We start from the raw sequence: 23,468 nt of genomic DNA on the forward strand, positions 1-23,468 counted from the left end.
GGCTGCCAGTACAGCGGTGGTGGTGGGAGCCTCTCCCGCCTCCTCAGCAGCACTAAGGATGTCAGACTACAGCTTAGGCCTGCTCCCTGCTGGCAAGTGGACATCCCCCGAGGGCTCCTGGGCTGCCAGAGGGATATCTGATTGCCAGCTTAGGCCCAATCCCCTGGGGAGTGGGCCTAAGCCAGCAGGTGGTCATCCCCCGAGGGGTCCCAAGACTGCGAGGGGCACAGGCCGAGCTGAGGGACCCCCCCAGTGCACAGCACAAATTTTTGTGCACCAGGCCTCTAGTCTTCTGATAATCTCTCTTGCATTCCAGAGTTTTACAGTCATGGGACATAAACTGATACAAGGATGAAGCTAAAAGATGTTTGTCAGAAAATGTTATATGTACTTCTTGTCTTTTAATTGTCAAATAAGTGATACTACATTTTAATTTACCTATATAGAGACACAAGGATATCACTTTAAAGATAGTCTCACTTTAAGAATACCTTGTGAAGAATGCTGAGTCCTATTATTTTTAGAAACAGACAGTTGATATTTCTCTTGCATTTGACTTTCATAGTAGTTATTTTTTTCAAGGATGGCATGGATAGACCTCCAACAACTGGAAATCTAGTGTCTAGGGTAAAATAACAGTCTGTACTTTCAGTTTGAGGCTATTAATAAGGAACTGATTTAGCTGCATTTTCATAGTGTTACAATGATTTGGTTAAGTGTATAGTGAATCAATGGTTGGGATTTAGCAATAGAAACCATGATTCTGAAATCTACAGATTTTATTTCTACCCCTTCCCTTCCTCCATTTTCACCTCTACCATATGGTATAGATGATGGGTTCTCTAAAAATGCAGTTGTGCCCTAACCGGTTTAGCTCAGTGGATAGAGTGTCGGCCTGCGGACTCAAGGGTCCCAGGTTCGATTCCGGTCAAGAGCATGTACCTTGGCTGCGGGCACATCCCCAGTAGGGGGCGTGCAGGAGGCAGCTGATTGATGTTTCTCGCTCATTGATGTTTCTAACTCTCTATCCCTCTCCCTTCCTCTCTGTAAAAAATCAATAAAATATATTTTAAAAAAATTAGAATGCAGTTGTGAGATGCCTTCCAAGGGGGATATTAATTTGCATTTTCTGTGTATTTCTACTTCTCAACTCCCACCACAGCTTCAAAAGATCCATGGAAAAAATGAGAAATCTTACTTTGACACATTCAAAATAGCTTCATTCAACATTAGAGATTTATAATTGTGAGCCACATAGAAAAGCTAAAGAGATATATAAATATAGAAACTACACAGAAAATCATAACAGAAAATGTATCTTATATGTATTTTTTCCTCTAGTAAATACAATGCTATGTATTTGCTCTCAAAAAGTAAAAATAGTTCCTTAAAATGTGGTGGCCTAGATTCACTCATCCTTAAATTCCTTTCAAAAATGCAATTAATGCCTTTAAGATTTAAGGGGAAAATATTTTTGAAATTGCGGTCTTCATGTTCTTCAAAAAGAAATTAATGGAACTTTTATGTACCAGCATAAAATGTGTTGCTCTGCTTTTCACTGCCACAGGTTTCTATTCAAATGACTGAATATTTCTAGTTAGGTGCTATTATAGTGTTCTATGGCGTCAATCAGCAGTACATGGGACATGTTTTAATCATTGTTTTTTAATCTTGATGCTCCAGATATAAAGCCAGAAAATCTCTTAATCAGCCACAATGATGTTTTGAAGCTGTGTGACTTTGGTAAGTTGAAAATAAATTGAGCCCTTTAAGTACAGTAGTCCTCCCTTATCTGCAGTTTGACTTTCTGTGGTTTCATTTACCCACGGTCAGCTGAGACCAGAAAATATTAAATGGGAAATTATAGAAATAATGAATTTGTAAGTTTTAAATTGTGTGTCACTCTAAGTAGTGTAATGGAATCTCACGCTTTTCTGCTGTCTCCCCTGGGATTGAATCACAGTATCTGTCTCAGTTATCAGATAGACTATCTCAGTACACCAGTGCTTGTGTTCAGGTAACCCTTATTTTACTAATTATGGCTCCAAAGTGCAAGATAAGCTGTGAAATGCTTCTTTTAAGTGAAAAAGTATGTATGTGTAGGAAAAAAACAGCAGATATGGGGTTCAGTGTTATCTGTGGTTTTAGGCATCCTGGCGGGGGGGGGGGGGGGGGGGGGGGGTATGTGTGGTGTCTTAGATAGCTCCTGTGATAAGGGAGGACTACTATACAAAATTGAGTTAATATAACCCATAGGTAGTTTTCACAAGCATATTAAAAGTATTTTTTATGTTTTAATTTAAGTAGCAGAGAAACATTTTATTTGGTCATATATTGAAAAATTGATAGGAAGAGTACTACTCTCTGCTCTACATAGTATTGTCTACTCTTTTAAAAAATTCATCATGCAGTAGTTATTTCATGAGTATTCAAATGCATGCATGTGCATATATTCATAAGTCTGTCAGTTAATGACCCCTGAAAGAGAGTTTTCTAGGAAATAACCTCTGGTTTGAGTAGAATAAAATTTTTAAAAAATATTTTAAATGTTGATAGAAATTGTTTTAGTCATAATCATAAACATTGAAAATATGCCTGTGTAAATACATACGTGTGTATGGTGTGAATGCAAATGTTATATATCTGTAAGATCAAAAGACGGTTTTAGGACCGTTCTATTCTCTTTAAATGTTCAGTGAATGAGATTAGTAATTAATGTGTAATACTCCAGCTTCTGGTTGAGTGTATAATGAAGTTTTCAAGTTGTATTTTCTTCTAGTAGAAAATTCTATATTGTTTCCTGTGTATAAAATTCTGTATTAAAAATATGGGGTGTTTAAGGCATGAATCACTTTTGTAAATTGTAGTTTTGTCTAATCCATATATTGAAAAATAACTTGAATTTTTTAAAATGTAATTTTTCAGATATTCAAATATAATCACATACAATATAAACCTCCACATATAAATGAGAAGTCACTTCTTTTTGTAAACAAAAGTTAGATTAGTACTTAGGAGATGGAGCACACAAGTGAGACATGGAAACATTCCAAGAAATCACTTTAGAATGACCAGTTTTGTGCAGTGTAGCAATTTGAAGCATGTGTAACTGTTTTTAGCCAATGTTTTCAAAGATTTTGAACCTGCTTCCTTGAGAAAAACATTTTATATAGAACTTAATTTTCTTCATACTATATGACAAGGAATATTGCAGAGAAGAGTCCTGATGTATCCTAAACATCTTAAGATGTGCTTAGGAGAATAAAAAGAAAATAATGAATACTATAGTTAAAAGATTTTGATTGTGGCATTTTTGGCATTTCCTTAGCAGTATGATATTCAGGAATAATATCTCTTTTTTACTTCCTACCCAAATTGTGATAACCACCAAATACTGAGACTTCGTGCAGCTCATAGACCCTTTACTGTGTATCCATGAACTATGGGTTGGTGATCTGCTTAAACTCCACAGTTACTGAAATTTGTTAAGCAAGTTATAAAAGATGCCTGTAGAATGGTTAGTAATAGGAAAAGAGTATCCCTAGTCTAGCATCATTTAAAGAAAAGACCATTTTAAATGGTCCGGAAGTTCAGCATGGCGGCACTACTGTGCCCTGGGCATCCCTTATGAGGACTTCCTAATTGCTTTCCCTCCCAGAGCATGTAGCTCCTTTGTTTAGCTGGAAGAACCCCATTTACAAATACGAATATTCCTTCAAAATATGTCTTACAAAGAAGTATTAATTAACTGAAGTTAGGGTTTTGTTTTCTTCTGTAGTTTTTATTTTTTACTGTTCCATTTTAAGAAATACTATTTTCCACTTTTCAAAACTGATATACACCTTAATTTTTACCCCCAATTTTAATGTTCTGGTTTTCTATAGCTATTTACAAGAAATCCATATTACTTTTGGTGAGTTAGATGGGTAATTAACTTACCTACTGGTTTATTTTGTGACCCTAAAACCTCTTGAAATGGCTTTGGGGGAAAATAGTAATAGAGTCTATAAGGTAATTAAGATACCTCTAATGTGCTTCTTAGTTACATTAGGAGATAAAAATAATTTTGGCCTGCTTTGTTTCTGTCATTGCCAGCTGTTACTTGCTTCTATAATGGTTGGAGCTGATCAGCAACAGTAGATATACAAATACCATGAATGGCCCACGTTGCAGCATATAATGACTGCTGTGATACGCTAGTTTAGCTTTGACTTCTGGCTTTTGTGGGCTTCATTTTGTTCCTAAGGTTTGTATTTATTGGGAGAACTATTTTAAAAAATATGCTCTGGCCCTAGCTGGTTTGGCTCAGTGGATAGAGCATCGGCCTGCGTACTGAAGGATCCTGAGTTTGGTTCCAGTCAAGGGCACATGTCCGGGTTGCAGGCTTGATCTCCAGTGGGAGGCATGCAGGAGGCAGCTGATCAATGATTATCTCTCATCATTGATGTTTCTATCTCTCTCTCCCTCTCCCTTCCTCTCTGAAATCAATTAAAAATATATTTAAAGAATAAAAGTTTATACTTAAAAAATATGCTCTGAATGCATATTAAAGCATGTGATGATTTTGAAAACATGGATTCCTTAGGCAGAGAGGGAGACTGTTTTGTTTTTTTGTTTTTTAGTGAATACATGTTCTTAATTGACATATGAACAGTGGATTAAACTTTTAAAATAACAAGAACACTATTAATAAACAGCCCATCAATACCAGTCATTATGTTCTTTTCATGTTCCTTTAAAATATTGCTAGCACTGAAATATTTTGCCAACATGAAATTATTATTTCTTTTTCAAAGTTACATCTTTGGGCTTTGTTATCTTTCAGGTTTTGCTCGGAATCTATCAGAAGGCAATAACGCTAATTATACAGAGTATGTGGCCACCAGGTGGTATCGATCCCCAGAACTCTTACTTGGGTGAGTTATCTTCCCCAAATAGAATGACATCTGCATATCTGCTGATCCTATATAATTATCTCTGAGATCCTCTATGGAAAATAACATCAGTTAATGAAATACCAGTTACCTATTCCACTGTAACAAACCACCCTAAAACTTAATGGCATTAAACAAAATACAATTTTATTTGCTCACAATTCTGAGTGCCAGTGATTTGGGGGAATCAGCAATTTGAGTTCAGCTGGATGGTTCTTCTGCTGGTCTCAACTGGAGTTGCTAATGTCACTACAGTCAGTCTGTGACAGGTCATCTGGAGGCTGGTTGGTTTGTGGGGCCACAGCTGGGACAGACCATCTCTGTCCCATGGGGACTCATTCTCCAGTAGGCTAGTCCAAGTTTCTGTGTGTGATAACAGAACTCCCTGCAGCATTAGGGCAAGCCCCAAACCAGAAGTTGTTTTCAAGCTTCTGTTTGCATGGCTTTTGCCTCATTGGCCAAAGCACATTACATGGCCAAGTCCTGATTCAAGGGATGGAGGAATAAACTACAGTTTTTGATGGGATGAGTGGCAGGGTCACATTACAAAGTGAGAGATGTACGGAAATGGGGGGAATTATTGCCGCCATCTTTGTTAATAATCTTTCACATTAAGAATGTGGATGTCCACAGAGGTTGTTTTTGTCTGTTTCTTCTGTGTACCTCTGTTTGGACTCACTGGGATGCATAGTCCATTTTCTTTGAGAGGGATTGTAATTTGGATTTACCAGTGTGCCACAAGAATTTTTAAAACATGTAATACCTGATTTAATCAGAGGCACTGACCTCTTTTCCCTTAGATTGTCAAATTGAAAAAAATGACAACAGCCAACATAATAGCCATCTACTGTGAATGTCCAGTCTTGAACCATAAATATATAGGTCATATAATAGAGTTGCATCTCATTGGTCACATCATATAATAATGTTGTGTCTGGTTTCTCTTTGGTACCATAAATACTTATATACAAGTATAAGTACCTGGTTTTTTAAAAAGTCACTTTGGAGCAAAATGAGTAGCTAATTATTTTTATTTTTTTGTAAATAAATCAAAATGATACCTATTTTTGTCAGATCGGCAAAAAATCTATTTTTGGTGTGCTGCAGAATTGTATTAATTAGTTTATGTGTGCCATGAGATAAAAAAGGTTGAAATTTGCTGACCTAGAACAAATTTTTGGGAGCATTTCATTCCCCAAGTGAGGTGTTACCAGGCGTGTGCACTGTATTAAGGTTTATTAAGCTATTCATGTTCAAAATACACCCAGATGTGAATAGATTTCAACTTACTGTATGCTATCTAAATTGTTATTAAACTGATGGGTTTTTTTAGCATAGATTTTTTCACTTGTGTTCCGAATTTTTACTTGGATATCCCTTTTTTTAGCCTCCCTTTTATCCACATGGCACTTTTTTATTTCCTTAAATACATAAATGTGTTTTAAATCATGAATCTGTTCAAAATAATTTGGAAATTATTAAAATATATTTCTTCAATTGCCAGGATAATTTCTCCCTTTGCTTTTCAGAGCTCCCTATGGAAAATCCGTAGATATGTGGTCAGTGGGCTGTATTCTTGGGGAGCTTAGTGATGGACAACCTTTATTTCCCGGAGAAAGTGAAATTGACCAGCTCTTTACCATTCAGAAGGTGCTAGGACCACTTCCATCTGAGCAGATGAAGCTCTTCTACAGTAATCCTCGTTTCCATGGGCTCCGGGTAAGAGGCTTTGCGAAAACTCAAAATGGAACTAGTACAGCAATATTTAAATCATTGTTCATTACAAAATGGAATGCTTAGCTATTCTCTTTCTCATTGCAATGTTTATAAACCCCACTATAATATTTTATATTTGAATCTTATATAGTATTTGTTAATTTTAAAAAGTGGCCTGAATTTGAAAGTGGGAGCTGCTTATGTTTTTCCTAATTTGTATGTACCAGTTTTTTAAAGTCTTTTCTAGTTTGGGTATTACTATATTCTAAACTTTGGTTATCTCAGAATGTTTGTTTATCCAAAATATTAAGCATCCCCAAAAGATATAAAAATGTACAAATGGCTGTTGCTTATTTGAACAGACATATTTGTAGTGATTTGAGGAAGACTATGAATACTTAACATTCTTCAGATTTAAAGATGCTGTTCTTGTGGCTATTTCTGTTGACAGTGAAACATTGTCTTCTTTTCAAACTAGTGTATTGTCTTGGGCAGCCTTTTTGAGACTTGCTAATGTTGTATAAAACTTTTCAGAAAATATACTAAAAAGCGTCTTAAAATATAAATTTTCCCTAAATGGGGGACAACCGGCCTGCAGAAGCACCTTATGGAAGTGGCCAGTTCTAGGCTGCTTCTCTCTTTCATCTACCCTCAAAGCTACATTTTTTAGTTGTCAACTACCCTGTTTGGACCAGCATGCCAATTGGTGGTGGCCGTTGTGGGAACTATAAAATAAGCTCATCACCACTCTCTTTCTTTCTCTTAAATGCATAATTCTCAAACTGTGTTTTCTTGACATTTGCAAAGCATTTTGTTTCTTCCTTTGAGTTTCTGGACCTCAGTTCATTTCACTTTGAAGAGCACCCCTCTTCACACATGAGTGTCCAACACAGCACCCACTCCGAATGCCAAAGAAAGGAGTAAACAGAAGTGTATAGTTTCTCATCTCCTTCCTGTTTTTTCTTCTCTCTTTCAAATCGTTGTTACCTCCAGCAAGTTTCTCTTTTTTCCTTTTATTGTTTTTGTTTTAGTAAGCCAAAAATTAGCCAAATTATGACTATAAATTAGGATGCACAGAGTTCAACAGTTGTTAAACATTTGTCATACTAGCACTTATTAAACATTTATCATACTAGATGCTAACAATATGACAATAGGTAGGACTCACCCTCACTCTAGCAGAAAGGAAAATCTATTCAGACATAGAGTTATTCATAATTTATGAATTCCTATTTGGCTGAGAATACATCCAAGCTCCTTCTCATAGCCTACGACACCTTGCCTGATCCAGGTCCTTCTAGCTTCCTGACCTCAGCTCATACTGGTCTCTATTCCTTTCCCTCCAAACTGTCACCACACTTGCCTTTCTTTTTCTTTGACTTTCATAAACATTCCAAGGTTTTTCCAACCTCCTGGATTTGAGTCTTGCGCCTCCTTCCAGTAAAGGGACTTCCCCTGTGCGACCCCTTCTCATTTTGTAAATTTCAGCTCCAGGAATGTCTCTTCTCTCTGACCCCCCCCCAACATACTGCCCCCACCTCCTTTCTGTTATCTTCCATAGCACCCTTTTTCCCATCATAACACTTCTCATGGTATGTAATTATTTGTATTTGTTTACTTGTTAATTATTAATTGTCTAGTTCTCAGCCACTAGAATATAAACTCACCAGGGCAGAAATCATGTTTTATCACTGTGTTTCCAACCTCTCTAACACAGAGCCCAGCATATTTAGTGGGACTCTGAGTATTTGAATGAGCGCTTGAAGCAATTTGTGCTGTCAGCGCTCAAGTTCAACTTCTCTCCATCTCTAATGCTGCTTTCACTCTTTCACCTTTTACCTGAACTATTGACAGCTGCTCCCAAACTGATTGCTCCAACCTTCTATCTTCACTTCAGTCTTTTCACATTGCCTTTAGAAAATGTTACCCTGAGGGGGAAAAAGGAAGTGGTATCTGATAGCATAAAATAGACCTCATGGGCAAAATAGTCACTAAAATACCAGTATAGTCTTTTATCACAGTAAGACAGGTATCTCTGTCTCTGGGCTAATAATTAATGCTCTGACAACATCCAAAGGAACCTTTATACCTCTCTGAAGAGAAGTACCTAGGTTTGGGAAGAGTGTGGGTTTGGACTGTAGACTTGGGGTCAAATTAGTTCTACTTCCTTTTCATCGTGTGATTTGCCTCAAACAAGTTATTTGAACTTTCTGGTCATCACCTTTCTTATTTCTAAAATAAGAAGAATGATCATTGCTAAAATGCCTCATGTACTATCACTTCCCTCAGAGATCAGTGTTAGGTTGTTGCCTTAGTGTCTGAGTTAATTCAGCTCATGGCACTTCTTCTACTTCCTCTGTGTAGAAGATGCTGTCCTACTTTTCGCCATCCTCACATTTTTCTTATCTTTCAAAACCTGGCTCAAATATTAGCTATGGATTCTTTCTTCTACAGCTGCAAACCACCTGGGTCTCTCCTTTCTGTGAGCTCCACATGGAATTTACAGCTGCACAGTTGACTTACAATTGCTTTCCCACCTGACTGAGTAGTGCTTGAGTGCAAGGTTTAGGTCTTACTCATATTCTCTCTCTCCTGCCCTACCTGGCACAGTGGGGATGAGGTCATAATCACTCCTAAAGGCCTGGTTTGTTTTCCCACATAACCATTCCTCCCATCCACTCATTTAGCATGTGTAGGGATTTCAGTACTTCAAAATGTTCTTATGTTGGTATAAAAGAAATATATATTAAAGGCAAAGTAGCCCTCCCATTGGGAGGGAGTTTATGCAATTGGGCTCTAATACTTTACCATCCACTTAGATATTGTGAAATGTGAGGGAAGGACAGAACATCTAAATAAACTTGACCTCTTCCCCTCATTTTATTAAAAAATGCATTTGTTAACTTAGGAGCCTGTATGCCTTCTGTTCCAACTTACATACAGGAAGGGATTGAAGACAGTTCATTTAAAAAGTATATAAAAGCAATAATACAATGTATGTCTTAATTCACCATGTCTACTTCTGTGGCCTCTCAGGAACTGGCCTCTCTGTCTTTTTCCTCTTTTTTCCCCCTCTAATTTTCAGGAGTAAATGACATCTTGTTGTGAAAAAGACAAGAATTGTCTGTATAAGCAGATAAATTCAGTATTAACTGTATAGTAACTGAATTCTCTATATAAGCAGACAATACTGTATAAAAACAGTTTCAAATGTTTATATTTTGGTTTGTTTTGCATGCTTCAGTATTGTCTGACCAGATTTAGTATCATCTTTCACCTGTGAGTTTTCCCTTTATTTAATACCCAGTTCTATTAATCCATACCTCAGATACATAGATACCAAAAGTAATATGCATATGAGATCAATTTGACTTGGATTGGCACTAGGGCAAGGACTTCTGTTCGGCTGCTACCTTCTCCATCAATGACAGTACACACACAGGTATACCCTTCCTCCTGTGCTAACACCCTGTCATGTTGTTCTTCCAGTTTCCAGCTGTTAACCATCCTCAGTCATTGGAGAGAAGATATCTTGGAATTTTAAACAGTGTTTTACTTGACTTAATGAAGGTGGGACAAGTTGATGTTGTCTGTATGAAATGTCTTTTGGTTTGTGGGTTCTCTTGTGTCTTAATTGTGACCATAGTCTGCTTTTACAAATTAAATGTTTTGTTAATAGATGTATAATGGTGAATAATAGGGACTGTATCGTGTTAAAAGACATGGAAATTATTTTAAATAGCAGATGTATCTGGTATTATAACATTTCGTCTAAACAGGACTGTGAGATACCTAAATTATAATCCTAAAATGGACAGAATAATAACAATCTAAATATAAATAATAAGAAATAATTAAATTTATTCAGCACTCAAGAGCTGAATATAAGGTGTTTTTTTTCAAGCATTGGGTTTTAAAACAAATCATAAAATGAATATTGAAAGAAAAGAGATTCTAACATTTTTTTGCATGATATATAAGGCCTCTCATAAGATTATTTTATCAGATTATTTTAACTAATTCTGTTCATTTTTTAACTTAGGCTCTTCTCTCCTAGCCTTGGCTCTTTCTGGCTCTTTTTGACACAGATAATTGACAGTACTGCTTCTACTGGGCCTGGGTGTTCCTCCCGTTGCTAGTGCCCCTGTCCAGGAGGTCTTCCTGCTCTGGACTACTGAAAACATTCTCACCGTTTTTATTCATGGTTTTCTTCTCCAGTAGACAAAGTCAGCCCCTTGAGTGAGAACTATTTTTTTTCCCACACTTCTCCAGCTTTCATTATAGCCAGTCAGTGCATAAGCAAGTGCTGGTTTTTTTTAAAGTAGACCTTTAAAAAACAGTTGTTAATGGATCAGGTTTGTTATATGCCCATTCAGACAACCATCAAAATCAGAGGTGGGTACACTGTGCACAGAGCCTTCAAAAGGCATACTTAGCACAGTTGGAAATTGTTGAACAGTGCTCTCAGAACTTTGCTGTGCTTTAAACTATGTTAATCTGTGTGCCAAGGAACACTGTAAATAGGCGTGGGGCAGAGGTAGGGGAGGGGCGTGGCTTTTGGGAAAGGCCACATACCATATTCATTAACCTATAAAGGCTCTCAGAAATCCCACAGCAAAGAAGCATTTCTGTCTCACCCAACATTTCCCAAATTTAATTAAATACCGAATACATTTTTTAAAAATAAAACTCCACAGCACTAGTGTTCTTCTGAACACAGATTGAGAGATGCTATTAAAAAAAGAACCCTCAAGGCTCTTTCAGGTTAATTAGGCATAAATTATCTCTTAAATCAGTTGGGTTTTGTCAATATGCTCTTTCATGCAATCAATATTTACTTACCAGGGTCTTAATTATTTGGTAACTTTTAAAATCCTATAATAAAAGCCTAATATGCAAATCAACCGAACAGCAGAATGACCGGTCACTATGACGTGCACTGACTACCAGGAGGCAGAGCTGGTCCCAGCCTGCAGGCCCCAGGCCAGCCAAGGCGGGTGCCAGCAGAGGCCCCCTGATCACCCTGCCAGTGGCCCCACAGATTGGTCCTGATCACCAGCCAGGCCTAGGGACCCTACCCATGCACAAATTTCATGCATCGGGCCTCTAGTATAAATATAATAAAGTAGAAGAGCTGAATTACATGCAATTTCAAGTTTTCTGCCTTTTGTCTTTTTATAGTTAAAGATAATTGAACTTTCCCTGTTAAATCATTACCAAATATAATTACAAGCATCAATGATAACCTGAATCTCTGCATTTATACCAGTTTGGAAGTTAAACAGCTTAATTCCTATTTATTTAATATATTTACCTTTAACTTTTCTCAACATTAAAGAACCATTTTATTAAAATATATATTCATAAGGTATACAAATTATGTGTATATCTCAGTTAATTTTTGTAACATAAGTATATCTGTGTTACCCCACCCAAATTGCAATATAGAAAATTACTAACATTCCAGAAGTCTCCTCATGACTGCCTCTCAGACTGTACACTCCATCCTCCCTACTCCTGGAAACCACGCTTCTGATTTCTATTACCAAAGATATTGCCTTGTTATTATTGAATATTAATATAAATAGAATTATTCCTTTTGTCTTTTAGTTATCTTTTACAATGAATTTGAAAAAATAAATAGTACCATTTACCTTTTCATGAAGAAATGTATTCTCTATGCCATTTCCCTAAAGCAGATTTGATACTTTAATCCATTTATAAGTACCTAAAATGGCCGTCTCATTCTGCATCTGTTTATACATGTCAGCCATTTTAGTGGGAATAAAAGTCCCCAGAATTAATCCAAGCCCCTAATAACTTAAAGAAAACTGTAATAATTATATGAGTTCTATTTTAGTTTTTTTAAAAATTATGCTGTTTTATTCTTTCCTCATAATGATCTCATCCTTCCAAGTAATTTGAAAATTAACAGCTATATTCATAAACATAAAAATAGTTCTTTGCATGTATGTGTAGTAATTTCTACGGTTGCTAATTTTAAATTAAAATAGCACCTTAATGCTAGTAGATATTTGGCTTCTGAAAGTTCACATGTACATCTAATTTAAAATACGACTCAGAGGCTGACTTTCCTTTGTTTTAACTAGTATCATGCAGTTGAAATCATTTTGACTTTAACTGTTTTAACTGCCAGTGAGAAATCATTTTATACACCTCCACAGTTTTTGTTTTCTAATAAGGAAGAAGAAAGAATTGAGGTAATTTTAGAGTTGTATCTGAGTCAACATGAATGTAAATCCATTTGCATGTAAGCAGTGGCTTAGGTTTCCAGATTCTGACCCAAAGTGAATGTGTTAGTATATGAAAGGATCGCATTTCAAATTCTCTGTGATGCTAGGTTGAAAGTGGTTGTCTAAAATTGAATTCTGACTTATTGGGAGCAAATCTAGGTTTACTATCAGTGTTCAACAGTGGATCACAAAGGGATTACTCTTGGCTAACCAATGAAAGTGATCTAAAGGTGGATTTGGAAATACTGGAATTTTACCCTTCTTCCTCACTCAAAGAGAAAAGTTAAGTGTGCTCTATTGAGTTTTATTAGGTTATGTAGGTTGTTTCTTTTTTTAAAATTTTGTTTTATTGCTTAAAGTATTATAAAAAGTAGTACATATGCCTCCTTTTTTTCCCCCTTGACCTTCCCCTGGCCTCCCAGGTTGTGTTTCTTTATATATTTAATTCGTCAATAAAACCAATTAGTTTTAATAATGAGTCACCTTTTAAAATCCTGCCCAATTGCTAATAAGATAAATATTATGAGAAGAAAACCTTTTAGTTGTAAAAGAATATAATCTGTGCAATGTAAAACGGTTAGTACCTTAATGAATAAAGAACACTTAGAAATAAATTAGAATAGATACACAGATAGAAAAATAAGAAAAGAAGGAAGATAAGTAACCAGTGAACAAAGATATTCAACCTCACTAGTCATCAAAGGTATGAATTAAAACAACTATGAGATGCCATTATTAAAATATATAATTTACAAGCACTAAAAAGAATGATAATGCCTGTTGTTGATGAGAGTGCCAGGAAATTGGTAGACTCAATTTCTGAGAGGAGTATAATTTGAGACAAACTTCCTAGGGGGTAATTTGGCAACACGGAGAATAATCTTTCAAAGTTAGCATACCTACTAGTTCCATCTGTAGGAGTTTATCCTGTGAAAGGGATCCTGGATGTATACAAAAATTTCAGGTGTTCACCACTGTATTAATTATAATAGTGAAAAGTGACAGCCATTTAAATGTCCAACAGTAGGAGATTGGTTAAATAAATCATGGTATATTCATACCACAAACTTCTATATAGAAAAACATGTTGTAAAGTTTTTTTGTTGCAACATTGTTCATAATAATAAAAGAAGGGAAACAACCAAAATGTTTATTATTAGGGAATTGCTAAAAACAACCTAAGGTACATCCATAGAGTTACAACTCTTTTCTGATATGAAATGATCTCAGAAGATCTAATGTCCAGTGAAAGAAAACTAAGAGCAGACCATTGTGTGTATGCTTCTGTATGGGTAAATAAAAGGAGCAGATAGAGATATGTACAGAACAAATGGAGATACATACAGATGTACTAGAAACTGGTAGCATGGGCTGCCTCCAGAGAGGGGGACAGGAGAAAGATGAGGAATGTGTATTCTTTCATATGACTATATACTTATTCCAAAAATATTTAAAATGTTATGGTGGTATAAATAATGTTTTTGATTAATAATTGGGAAGTACAGGATACAAAACTTAAGTGTATAATGTGAGCCAGATTTTGTAAAAGAAAATATTATATGTGATATTCAAAGAGGGGCTGAAAGGGCATATCCCCAGAGGACAGCAATGGTAAGATTATGGGTGATTTACATAGTCCTTTAAAATTTTGGGGGGACGCTAAACTGTATTTGCTAGATATTCTGCAATGACCATGCATTTCTTCTATAAGAAAATAAGGTTTTTAAGACAGTTTAAATTTGATGTTGTAATGTTCTTTCCCATCCTAACTTTATTTCCTAAGAATTTACTGAAGTTGGACCCAGCTGAAAGATACTTGACAGAACAGTGTTTGAATCACCCTGCGTTTCAAACCCAGAGACTTTTGGATCGTTCCCCTTCAAGGTCAGCAAAAAGAAAACCTTACCACGTGGAAAGCAGCACTTTGTCTAATAGGTAAATATTCCCTTTTAAGGAAATACAGATGCAGTGTTGGTCTTACAAGTAGGTGGAGGAGGTGGGTGCTTAAATGATGCGATTAGAGAAAAGAAGGAAAGCCCTCTTTATTCAAAAATATCTTCCTTATGCTTATTACATGATTCAGAACCACAATTTAAGAGTCATGTAGGTCTTAAAGACTTTCTTATCTTTAGCAAGTATATTATGGAAACCTATGCATTTCCTGGGAAATGTAGCATGGGTTAGCAATTAAGGATGGTTCTAGCCTCATGAGCTAGAAGATTCTGTATAAATGGGACCCAGGGAGTGATACCTGGGGAAGAAGGGTAGGTTAGAGCAAGAGGATTTCTGGAGGGAGAAGAGGATACCAAACGCAGATGGGTGGGAGGGTACTGAGGACAATCTTTGCAACTGAACCCAGTAGGTCTGGCTCTATAAAAGGGTTTTGTGTTTTGTTGCTCTTGACTTTTAACTATTGATTTGAGAAGTTATTTTTCATAAGAATAAGAATATGGAAACAGTAAAGTCAGTTTGGAAGATAGTGTTTTTTAAAATTGGTGTTTTTTAAAATGTAATTTTCAGCATAATCTTAAACAAACAAAAAACCTCTATTTCTGGGAGCGGGGAAACTTTCCGACATCCCCCAAGGGGTCCCAGATTGCGAGAGGGCACAGGCCAGGCTGAGGGACTCCACTGGTGCACGAATCCATGCTGCACTGGACCTCTAGTATACTATAAGAAGAGAAATAGAAAATAATAATTCTTAATATGAAATTTTTTGAATATAAGTTTCTCTTATTTCCCCCCAATTTTCTCTCCATGTTCTTAATCTAATGGAATTTTGAAAGCTCAAGATCTGGTACTTTTTAGATCTGTGAGTGCATCCATAAATTGTCAATAACCATTTTGCCCTGTATTTCTCTGCTTAATTGCATTGGTGTGACTGTTTTTATTTTTGTTTTGGGGGTTGTTGTCTTTTTTACAGTTGTTTACTATCTTTAAAATGATTGGTTTTGGTATTGTTTCCCTCACATCTTATAAACCATTCTTACCTATTTTTTGTTTGTTTGTTTGTTTGGAGGCCTGGGAGCAGGTTCAAATTCTTTTCAAATTCATGTGTAGGTTTGTGCTCCACATTGAGAACAGTGTTTCCAAGATTTTCAAAACTCTAGCAGCCATATTCACTTTTCTCTATTCTTCCCTGGCTGGAGCTTTGGACTTTTCACAGTGTCTGCATGTGTTATCCCTGCTATTATTCTTTGTAGACCTGAAGGAGAAAGGGGAGGAAATAGAGTTATGGGAGCCCAGGGGAACCAGACAGAAGGAGCTGTGCCGTGGGAGCTGTAATACAGAGGGACACAGATGTGATCTGAGTCAGGGTACTGATGTCTGGAAGAGCAGGGAAGATAGCCCCCAGCCCCTTGCACTGCTAAGCCCAACAGGGAGTTAGAGGGCACTGGAGCTTGGGTGATGCAGTCTACAGCATTGGACTCCTGAGACCCAGGATGGGGCAAAGAGGAGTAGAGTGGATTGGGGGTTGGGCAAATGGAAAATAACCAACACACTCAGTCATGTGTATTTATAGGTGAGACTGTTTGTCTATCATCATTGGGGTTTTGAAAAATTGCTAAGATATTCTAGTAACTGAGATAACTAACGACTCTGGGGGGCTGTCCCTTATTGACCTAGATAGACTCTGTTGACATCATTTAATGGAAAGTGAAACTTTTCTCTTTTTAAAAATATTTTTAATTGATTTCAGAGAGTAAGGAAGAGGAAGATAGAAATATCAATGATGAGGGAGAATAAATTGATTGGTTGCCTCCTACACACCCCACACTGGGGATGGAGCTCGCAACCCAGACATGTGCCCTGACCAGGAATTGAATTGTGACCTGGTTCATAGTTCGACGCTCAACCACTGAGCTATACCAGCCAGGCTAAACTTTCCTTTTTTTGTAACATCTTCCTAGGTCTAGGATTTGCCATTTAGTTAACTTGTAGATAAGTGACTTTACTTAGTGCTGCAATTCTTATGACCCAACTGTGAGATATTAGTGAGTGTGCATTTAGGAGATGGGGCCTTCCACACTAGTACAGGCTTGCTTGATATCAGATACTTTTTAATACTCTGAAAGGTAGGCGGAGAGGAAAAGGACCCTTACCTTTGATGCCTGAGCAAGTGGGTTCTCAGGGGAAATGGGAAGACATTGTTTCACAGATTACTATTCCATGGGTGGGGGAGCGGCGTGGAGGGAGATGTGACTTTCTTTCCAATTAGTGTGTGATGGGAACAGAACTCTCCCAAATGAAACCATCATTAGCAATAACAATATTTGCAGAAAAATTTTTAAATGCAGGAAAAGGGTATTCTTTTTCACTTAAAAACATTCTTACCTATCTCAAAGTACAATGTGATCCTTTAAATAATTACAATAGGACAAAATGACCTGGTTGTGATGTTAGTTTCAGTTTTCAAATAGAGGACAAAGTTTTCCTCTAGATTTATGTTTTGTATTTTAAACCAAGTAGGAAATAAAGCTTTAAATCCTAAAGAAGGCCTCAGTCAGTTTGCAATAATGACGTGTGAAATGAAGAAGAGAATAAATTGTGTCTTTTGGAGAGAAATGAATTCTTTAGATCCCTGAGATCCAGTTTGAGATGCATTCCTGTTGAGTCTACAAGGAAATATCTGGTGTACCCCAAGTATTGCCACTTCACTGAAGCATAAACATTGATCATCGTGTTTTCCTACAGACCTCACTAGACAGTTTACATTTCTGTTTAGAGTGTCATTTTCTCTTATTGAGTACTTTGCTAGAATTCTCATTCTTTGATGATACAGGCTAAAGACAAAAGAGACACTGGTGTCTGTGTATATATTGTGAGTATGTACCTCTGAGGCAGGCCGTGAGTTTGGCAAATAAAAACGAAGTTCAAGGAACACAATGACCTTTAAGTGTAAATGTTGCCTTCTGACATTTAAGCAGACAAAAAGAGTCATAAAGGGTTTATCTATAGCTCAACTCTCTTCGTCCTAGCAGGCATTCTGTAACCAACACTCATGTGAGCAGCAACACAGCAAAAGCAGGCTTTCCCAGATTATCAGAAACTATATTGGCAGCAAGTTAGCTGAGCTTTTAAGGATGTCCAAATCATTTAATCAGGACTGGTGCTTGCAGAATGATTTGATCTAAGACACTTACTGCTTATGGTTACTTATTATTTGTTGACTCTAGTTTGAGACTTAATGTTTTTAAACTTTGAGGTGTTTTAAGTGTTTGTTCTTTTTTTATGATACTTTTTGTGTGTCTGCTATTGAGGAAAACTGATACACTTGTTTTGGGTTATTTTTAATATAGAAATCAAGCCAGCAAAAGTACTGCTTTGCAGTCTCATCACAGATCTAATAGCAAGGACATCCAGAACCTAAGTGTGGGTCTGCCCCGGGCTGAAGAAGGTCTACCAGCCAGCGAAAGCTTCCTCAATGGAAACCTTGCTGGAGCTACTCTTAGCCCCATGCACACCAAAACCTATCAAGCAAGCAGCCAGCCTGGGTCCACCAGCAAAGATATTACCAACAACAACTTAACACACCTTCTCAGCCCAAAAGAAACCAAGTCAAAGTCTGAGTTTGATTTCAATATTGACCCAAAGCCTTCAGAAGGCCCAGGCACAAAGTACCTCAAGTCAAACACCAGATCACAGCAGAACCGGCACTCATTTATGGAAAGCTCTCAGAGCAAAGCTGGAACACTGCAGCCCAGTGAAAAGCAGAGTCGACACAGCTACATTGACACCATTCCCCAGTCCTCTAGAAGTCCTTCCTACCGGACCAAGACCAAAAGCCACGGGGCATTGAGTGACTCCAAGTCTGTGAGCAACCTTTCCGAATCCAGGGCCCAAATTGCAGAGTCCAACACCAATAGGTATTTCCCATCCAGCTGCTTGGACTTGAACTCTCCAACAAGCCCAACTCCCACCAGGCACAGCGACACAAGAACTTTGCTCAGCCCCTCTGGAAGAAATAACCGAAGTGAGGGCACTCTGGACTCACGCCGAACCACAGCCAGGCATTCAAAAACGATGGACGAATTGAAGCTACCAGACCACGTGGACAGCAGCCATTCTCATTCACTGTCTGCACCTCATGAATCCTTTTCTTATGGACTGGGCTACACCAGCCCCTTCTCCTCCCAACAGCGTCCACATAGACATTCCATGTATGTGACCCGGGACAAAGTGAGAGCCAAAGGCTTGGACGGAAGCTTGAGCATAGGGCAAGGGATGGCAGCCAGAGCCAACAGTCTGCAGCTCTTATCACCCCAGGTACAGCTGAGGGCCGTGACCTGGTCTGTTGGTTCACCATGGGAAGGTGGTGCAGGGGTAAATAGGGTCAGTCTGCAATTTTCCCTATTGCAAAAGTCTGTACTTGCTTGAAAGGATGCATTAGGGAAGCAATATTTGAAGAACTAATCTGTTAAAAAGAATTGAATTATTTAACCCAATTGTTGAGTACTCAGAACTCAAAGCTTGGTTTCAGAAATCTGTTTTTTTAAGTGTTCCTTTCTGGCATATTTTGTTTAGAGCATCCTATTTTGATTTATTATAGAATTCATTGGCTATATGGGTTAGTTTTTAATTTTCTCAAAATTCAGTAAGAACTTGTGGGAATTTTTCTCTAATGGCTCCAAACCACTTTTGCTAAGACCTTATTCAATATCTTAACCAAATTGAAAAGTTTGAAATTTATGTAGAATCATAGAGAAATTTAACATCAGGCCAGGATAAGTGTTAATAGTTGGTCTTTGGATTGTTTTTAAATCTCAAGGCAATGCTTTTAGATAATACTTCCTCCATCTTATTGATCTTCACACTCTAGAACTGATACCTTTTTAAAAGCAGCAGAATTCTTGCAACAGAACACAGTTTGGAGTGATTTTATTTTTATTATATTTTTGTGATATTAAACATTCACCTGCATCAAAGAAATGAAAGTGGAGAAAAGCCAATGTCAGAAGGGGAAGAGTTTCATGTAGGGAAAGTCCTCCCCTTTTAGAAACTATGCAAATAGGCATATGTAAGAATTCCAGAAAATATGGATGGAAAATGTCATGGGAGGCTTAGCAAGATAATTGGCAGTAACCAGCAGTCACAGTCACAGGCACAGTCTGTAGCTAAGAGCTCAACTGGGAAGCCCCGCAGACCTGGGTTTATTATCCCAGTTCTACAGTGTGCTTCAAACTGTGATTTTGGAAAAGTGATACAACCTCTCTGTGCCTCAGATTCCTCATCTGAGTGTTGTTGTGAGGATTAAAGACAGTGTATAAAGCACCATGCCCAGTGCTCAGCACAGAGTAAGTGTTGAACAAATTTTAGTTGTTGCTGCTTCTGTGGTGGTGGGGGCTATTGTTTAGGCATGGAACACCTTCTCTGTGCTGGGTATTCTCAGGCACTCAGAAGAGTCTGAGCTAGGGTTCTTGAGAAACTTATCTTCTCTCAGGGAAGATTAAATTATATATAATAATGGACTAATTAGGAACCACATTCCTATGGCACTGGCTATAAATAGGAGTTGAGAACAGGGAGAGAGTATTGTGAGCAGGAGCAGTCAGAAATGACTTTAGGGGCAACTAAAGGTCTTGCTGTGAGCTAGGGTGTAGAGAGGTTTGTAGAGAGAATGAAGATGTGTTAGGCATTCATTGAGCTAGGCACCATGATTGGCTCTAATTAGAAAGATGAAAAAGATGTGGTCCCTGCCCTTTTAGAGTGTGAGCGTTGCACACTTGCCAACTATAGCTTATTATAATAATGTTTGTGTGTGTGCCTGCACTGTGAGAGAGATGTGTGTGCTATAGGGGCCAAGGAGCCGCTCAGTCAGGCAGGGACTTGTGGGAGGCCCCCAGGGGAGGTGTGATCTAAGCAGAGACTTCTGGGACTTAACTAGGGGAAGACAATGGAGTCAACATCAGGAAAGTTGCTAGAAGGGAAGGCGGAAAAGAACAAGGAAGAGGAGAGTAAGAGAGACATTAAATAGCATGGTGTGCTGTGGGGATCACAACATGTTCCACCTTGCTGGAGTGGAAATGAAAGATTTAGGGTGGTTTTTGCAATAATGTAACCATGAGGTGAAGAGAGAATGTTCTGGACTGTCGATGCCAATGGGAAAAACAGAGAAGAGTGTGTCTCAAAGACTCCTCAGAAGTAGAAACAAGGGGACTTGTGAATTGAAGGACAAAACAGAGGAAAAGGAAAGCCTTCAGAGTTGCTTTTCTAGGAGCTCCTTTTCAGAGTAGAAGAGAGGACTTTTGAAACCATTGAATTCAACCCCTTCATTTCACAATGAGCATGCTGAGGCTCCTAAATGTTTACTGGGTTGTCCAAGTTTACTAATTCAAAGCAGAGCTGGGATCATGAGGCAATGTCCAGGTCCCTAGCCAGCACTCTTTTTACTGTTTCATGCTGACATCTTGAGGTCGAAGTGACCCTGGGTCTCTAGGCAGAAGTGTTCTCCACGAGCTTGGAAAGACCATCTGGTACCCAGGTGAGAGGAGAAGCAAGAGATGTCATGATTGGAGTCAGAGCAGTGGTAGGAGGAGCCCCCAAGGAATCCCTCTAGAGAGGAGAGAACCTCTAGGGCCTACAAAGATCTCTAGAGCCTGGTAGATACCCATAGACATTAAGGTCAAACCCAGGTAAAACATGCTAGCACTAAGCATAGTGTAAACAGAGAAGTAGTAAGAAAAACAAAAAGCTTGAACTTGGAAAGTGGACTGGCTTTTTGAGAGCTCCAGAAAAAAATACTTTGAACATGGTGAAAATAAGCTAATTATAAATAGTTACTGTGGGCTAAGCACAGATCCAACTGTTACTGAATGTTAGGTCCAGTTCAGGATGTACAGTGCCAACCTACAAGACAGTACAACTTTAAAGGCACAGAGATGGCAGACAGCTTGACAATAACTAAATCTTTGGATAAATGAGGGGAATCACTCCCTTACAAGATGTTGTGGCTATGTTCAAGAGTATGGGAACTGGACTGGCACTGTCATTTAAGAGTTTAGGTTAGATGTAAATCATTTGTTCTCTAAAATACTTTTTTAGAGGCCTTTGTAAACACTACAGGTGATAGCATTCATATGAGATCTTGTCATAAAGTAGAAAGAAGAATAGCTATATTGGATGATTTCCTGCTAAGAATCCATTCATAGTACATTTGGGGAGTGAAGAGGAAAAAGAGAGACTCAGATTTTAAATTTTAAATGTTTTTGATACATCACATAAGGCTCATGATAATACACAATGCAACTAACTCCTCTTAATGGCTTGGTAATTTTGTTCCTTAATCTTTTTTTCTGAGAGTAGAAAATGCTGCTTTTCCCCTCATTGAACACCACTGTGGACCAATGCTGCTCTTAGCTTGTGAATCACATCCTTGAGAGAAATAGGTAGTGTCTCCTGAGATGAGCAGTGTTATAATTATGGTTAAGGAAATATATGAGATATAAGTACTGCTATCCTAGAGAAGATTCAGAAGAGAACTTAAATACATAAACTACTGTAGTTAGAGAAATTTAAGACAGAAATTATTAAGAGTATTGATTCTATTCCTTGATATATCCAAAGAACTTTAGTTTTCATCTGCATATGCCATATAAATTCTTCATGAAAAATAATTTTGGATCTGCACAGTACTTTTTGGAGAACTCAGCCTAAAATCTGCTAGAGAATTGTTGAATTAAGTAATAGAATCTCTAATTCGAGTGCTGAACAGACCCATGGCCATCTAGATATTAGGAAGATCATTTTCTTTGTTTTTAATAATTAATTGAACTATTTTCAGAATAATTCATTCCCTGCTCGCCTTAACTTTAATGAGAATTTCACTTTCCATCTGTGTGACAGTTATTTGACTTATTTTACATTCATCAGATGACTCTTTTACAGGACAATTTATGTTTTAGCCAACTAACATTTTTTCTTTTAGGCAGTTTAGGTACTGGTTATACCAAATAAAGCCCATGGCAATTTAGGTGATTTTCATAATTTATAAGGACTCTTATTAATCCTTTTCAATTTGACTTCCAGCCCGGGGAACAGCTCCCTCCAGAGATGACTGTGGCAAGATCTTCCGTTAAAGAACCCTCCAGAGAAGGCAACTCTGCATTCCACACGCGGCAGAAATCTGAGGTCTGAATTCTCCAGAGTTGCTACCTTATATGATAATGTCTATCGGTAAAGATTGGTCATTCAGCATCATTACAGCCTATCTTTTAAAATGTATCCATGCCCAGTCTCTCACAAATAATTTGAACTGACTTATAAAGTAGTTTTCCTCATGCCATAATTCTCAATTTTCTCTTAAAAAGACCCTGGAGTGCTATTTGAAGTTCACAGGCCTTTTACCTTATATAAACCTGTTTCCTCTCTCAGGGTGGAGCATATCATGACCCCCACTCTGATGATGGCACTGCCCCCAAAGAAAATAGACATCTGTACAATGATCCTGTTCCAAGGAGAGTTGGCAGCTTCTACCGAGGTAAGCCTGGCCCCTGACTCCCAAAAGGGTCCTCTCTCTGTCCCTCACTATACCTGCAGCCCATACCCTCCCCTACATTTCACTGCC

The 23,468-nt window shown here is 37.7% G+C and overlaps 1 protein-coding gene across 1 annotated transcript in view; it reads left to right on the forward strand.

The window, feature by feature from the left end:
* CDKL5 (cyclin-dependent kinase-like 5) overlaps positions 1–23,468 on the forward strand; it is a 188,021-nt gene that overhangs the window by 123,090 nt on the left and 41,463 nt on the right. The window contains exons 7-14 of the mRNA XM_005870937.2: positions 1,684–1,743; positions 4,826–4,916; positions 6,464–6,653; positions 10,140–10,220; positions 14,688–14,839; positions 18,205–19,171; positions 22,931–23,032; positions 23,276–23,381. Of these exons, the coding sequence (XP_005870999.1) occupies positions 1,684–1,743; positions 4,826–4,916; positions 6,464–6,653; positions 10,140–10,220; positions 14,688–14,839; positions 18,205–19,171; positions 22,931–23,032; positions 23,276–23,381 (1,749 nt within the window). The remainder of the gene's footprint in view (positions 1–1,683; positions 1,744–4,825; positions 4,917–6,463; positions 6,654–10,139; positions 10,221–14,687; positions 14,840–18,204; positions 19,172–22,930; positions 23,033–23,275; positions 23,382–23,468) is intronic.

The sequence above is a fragment of the Myotis brandtii genome, unplaced genomic scaffold (assembly GCF_000412655.1).
Source record: "Myotis brandtii unplaced genomic scaffold, ASM41265v1 scaffold326, whole genome shotgun sequence".
Taxonomy (NCBI): Eukaryota; Metazoa; Chordata; class Mammalia; order Chiroptera; family Vespertilionidae; genus Myotis; species Myotis brandtii.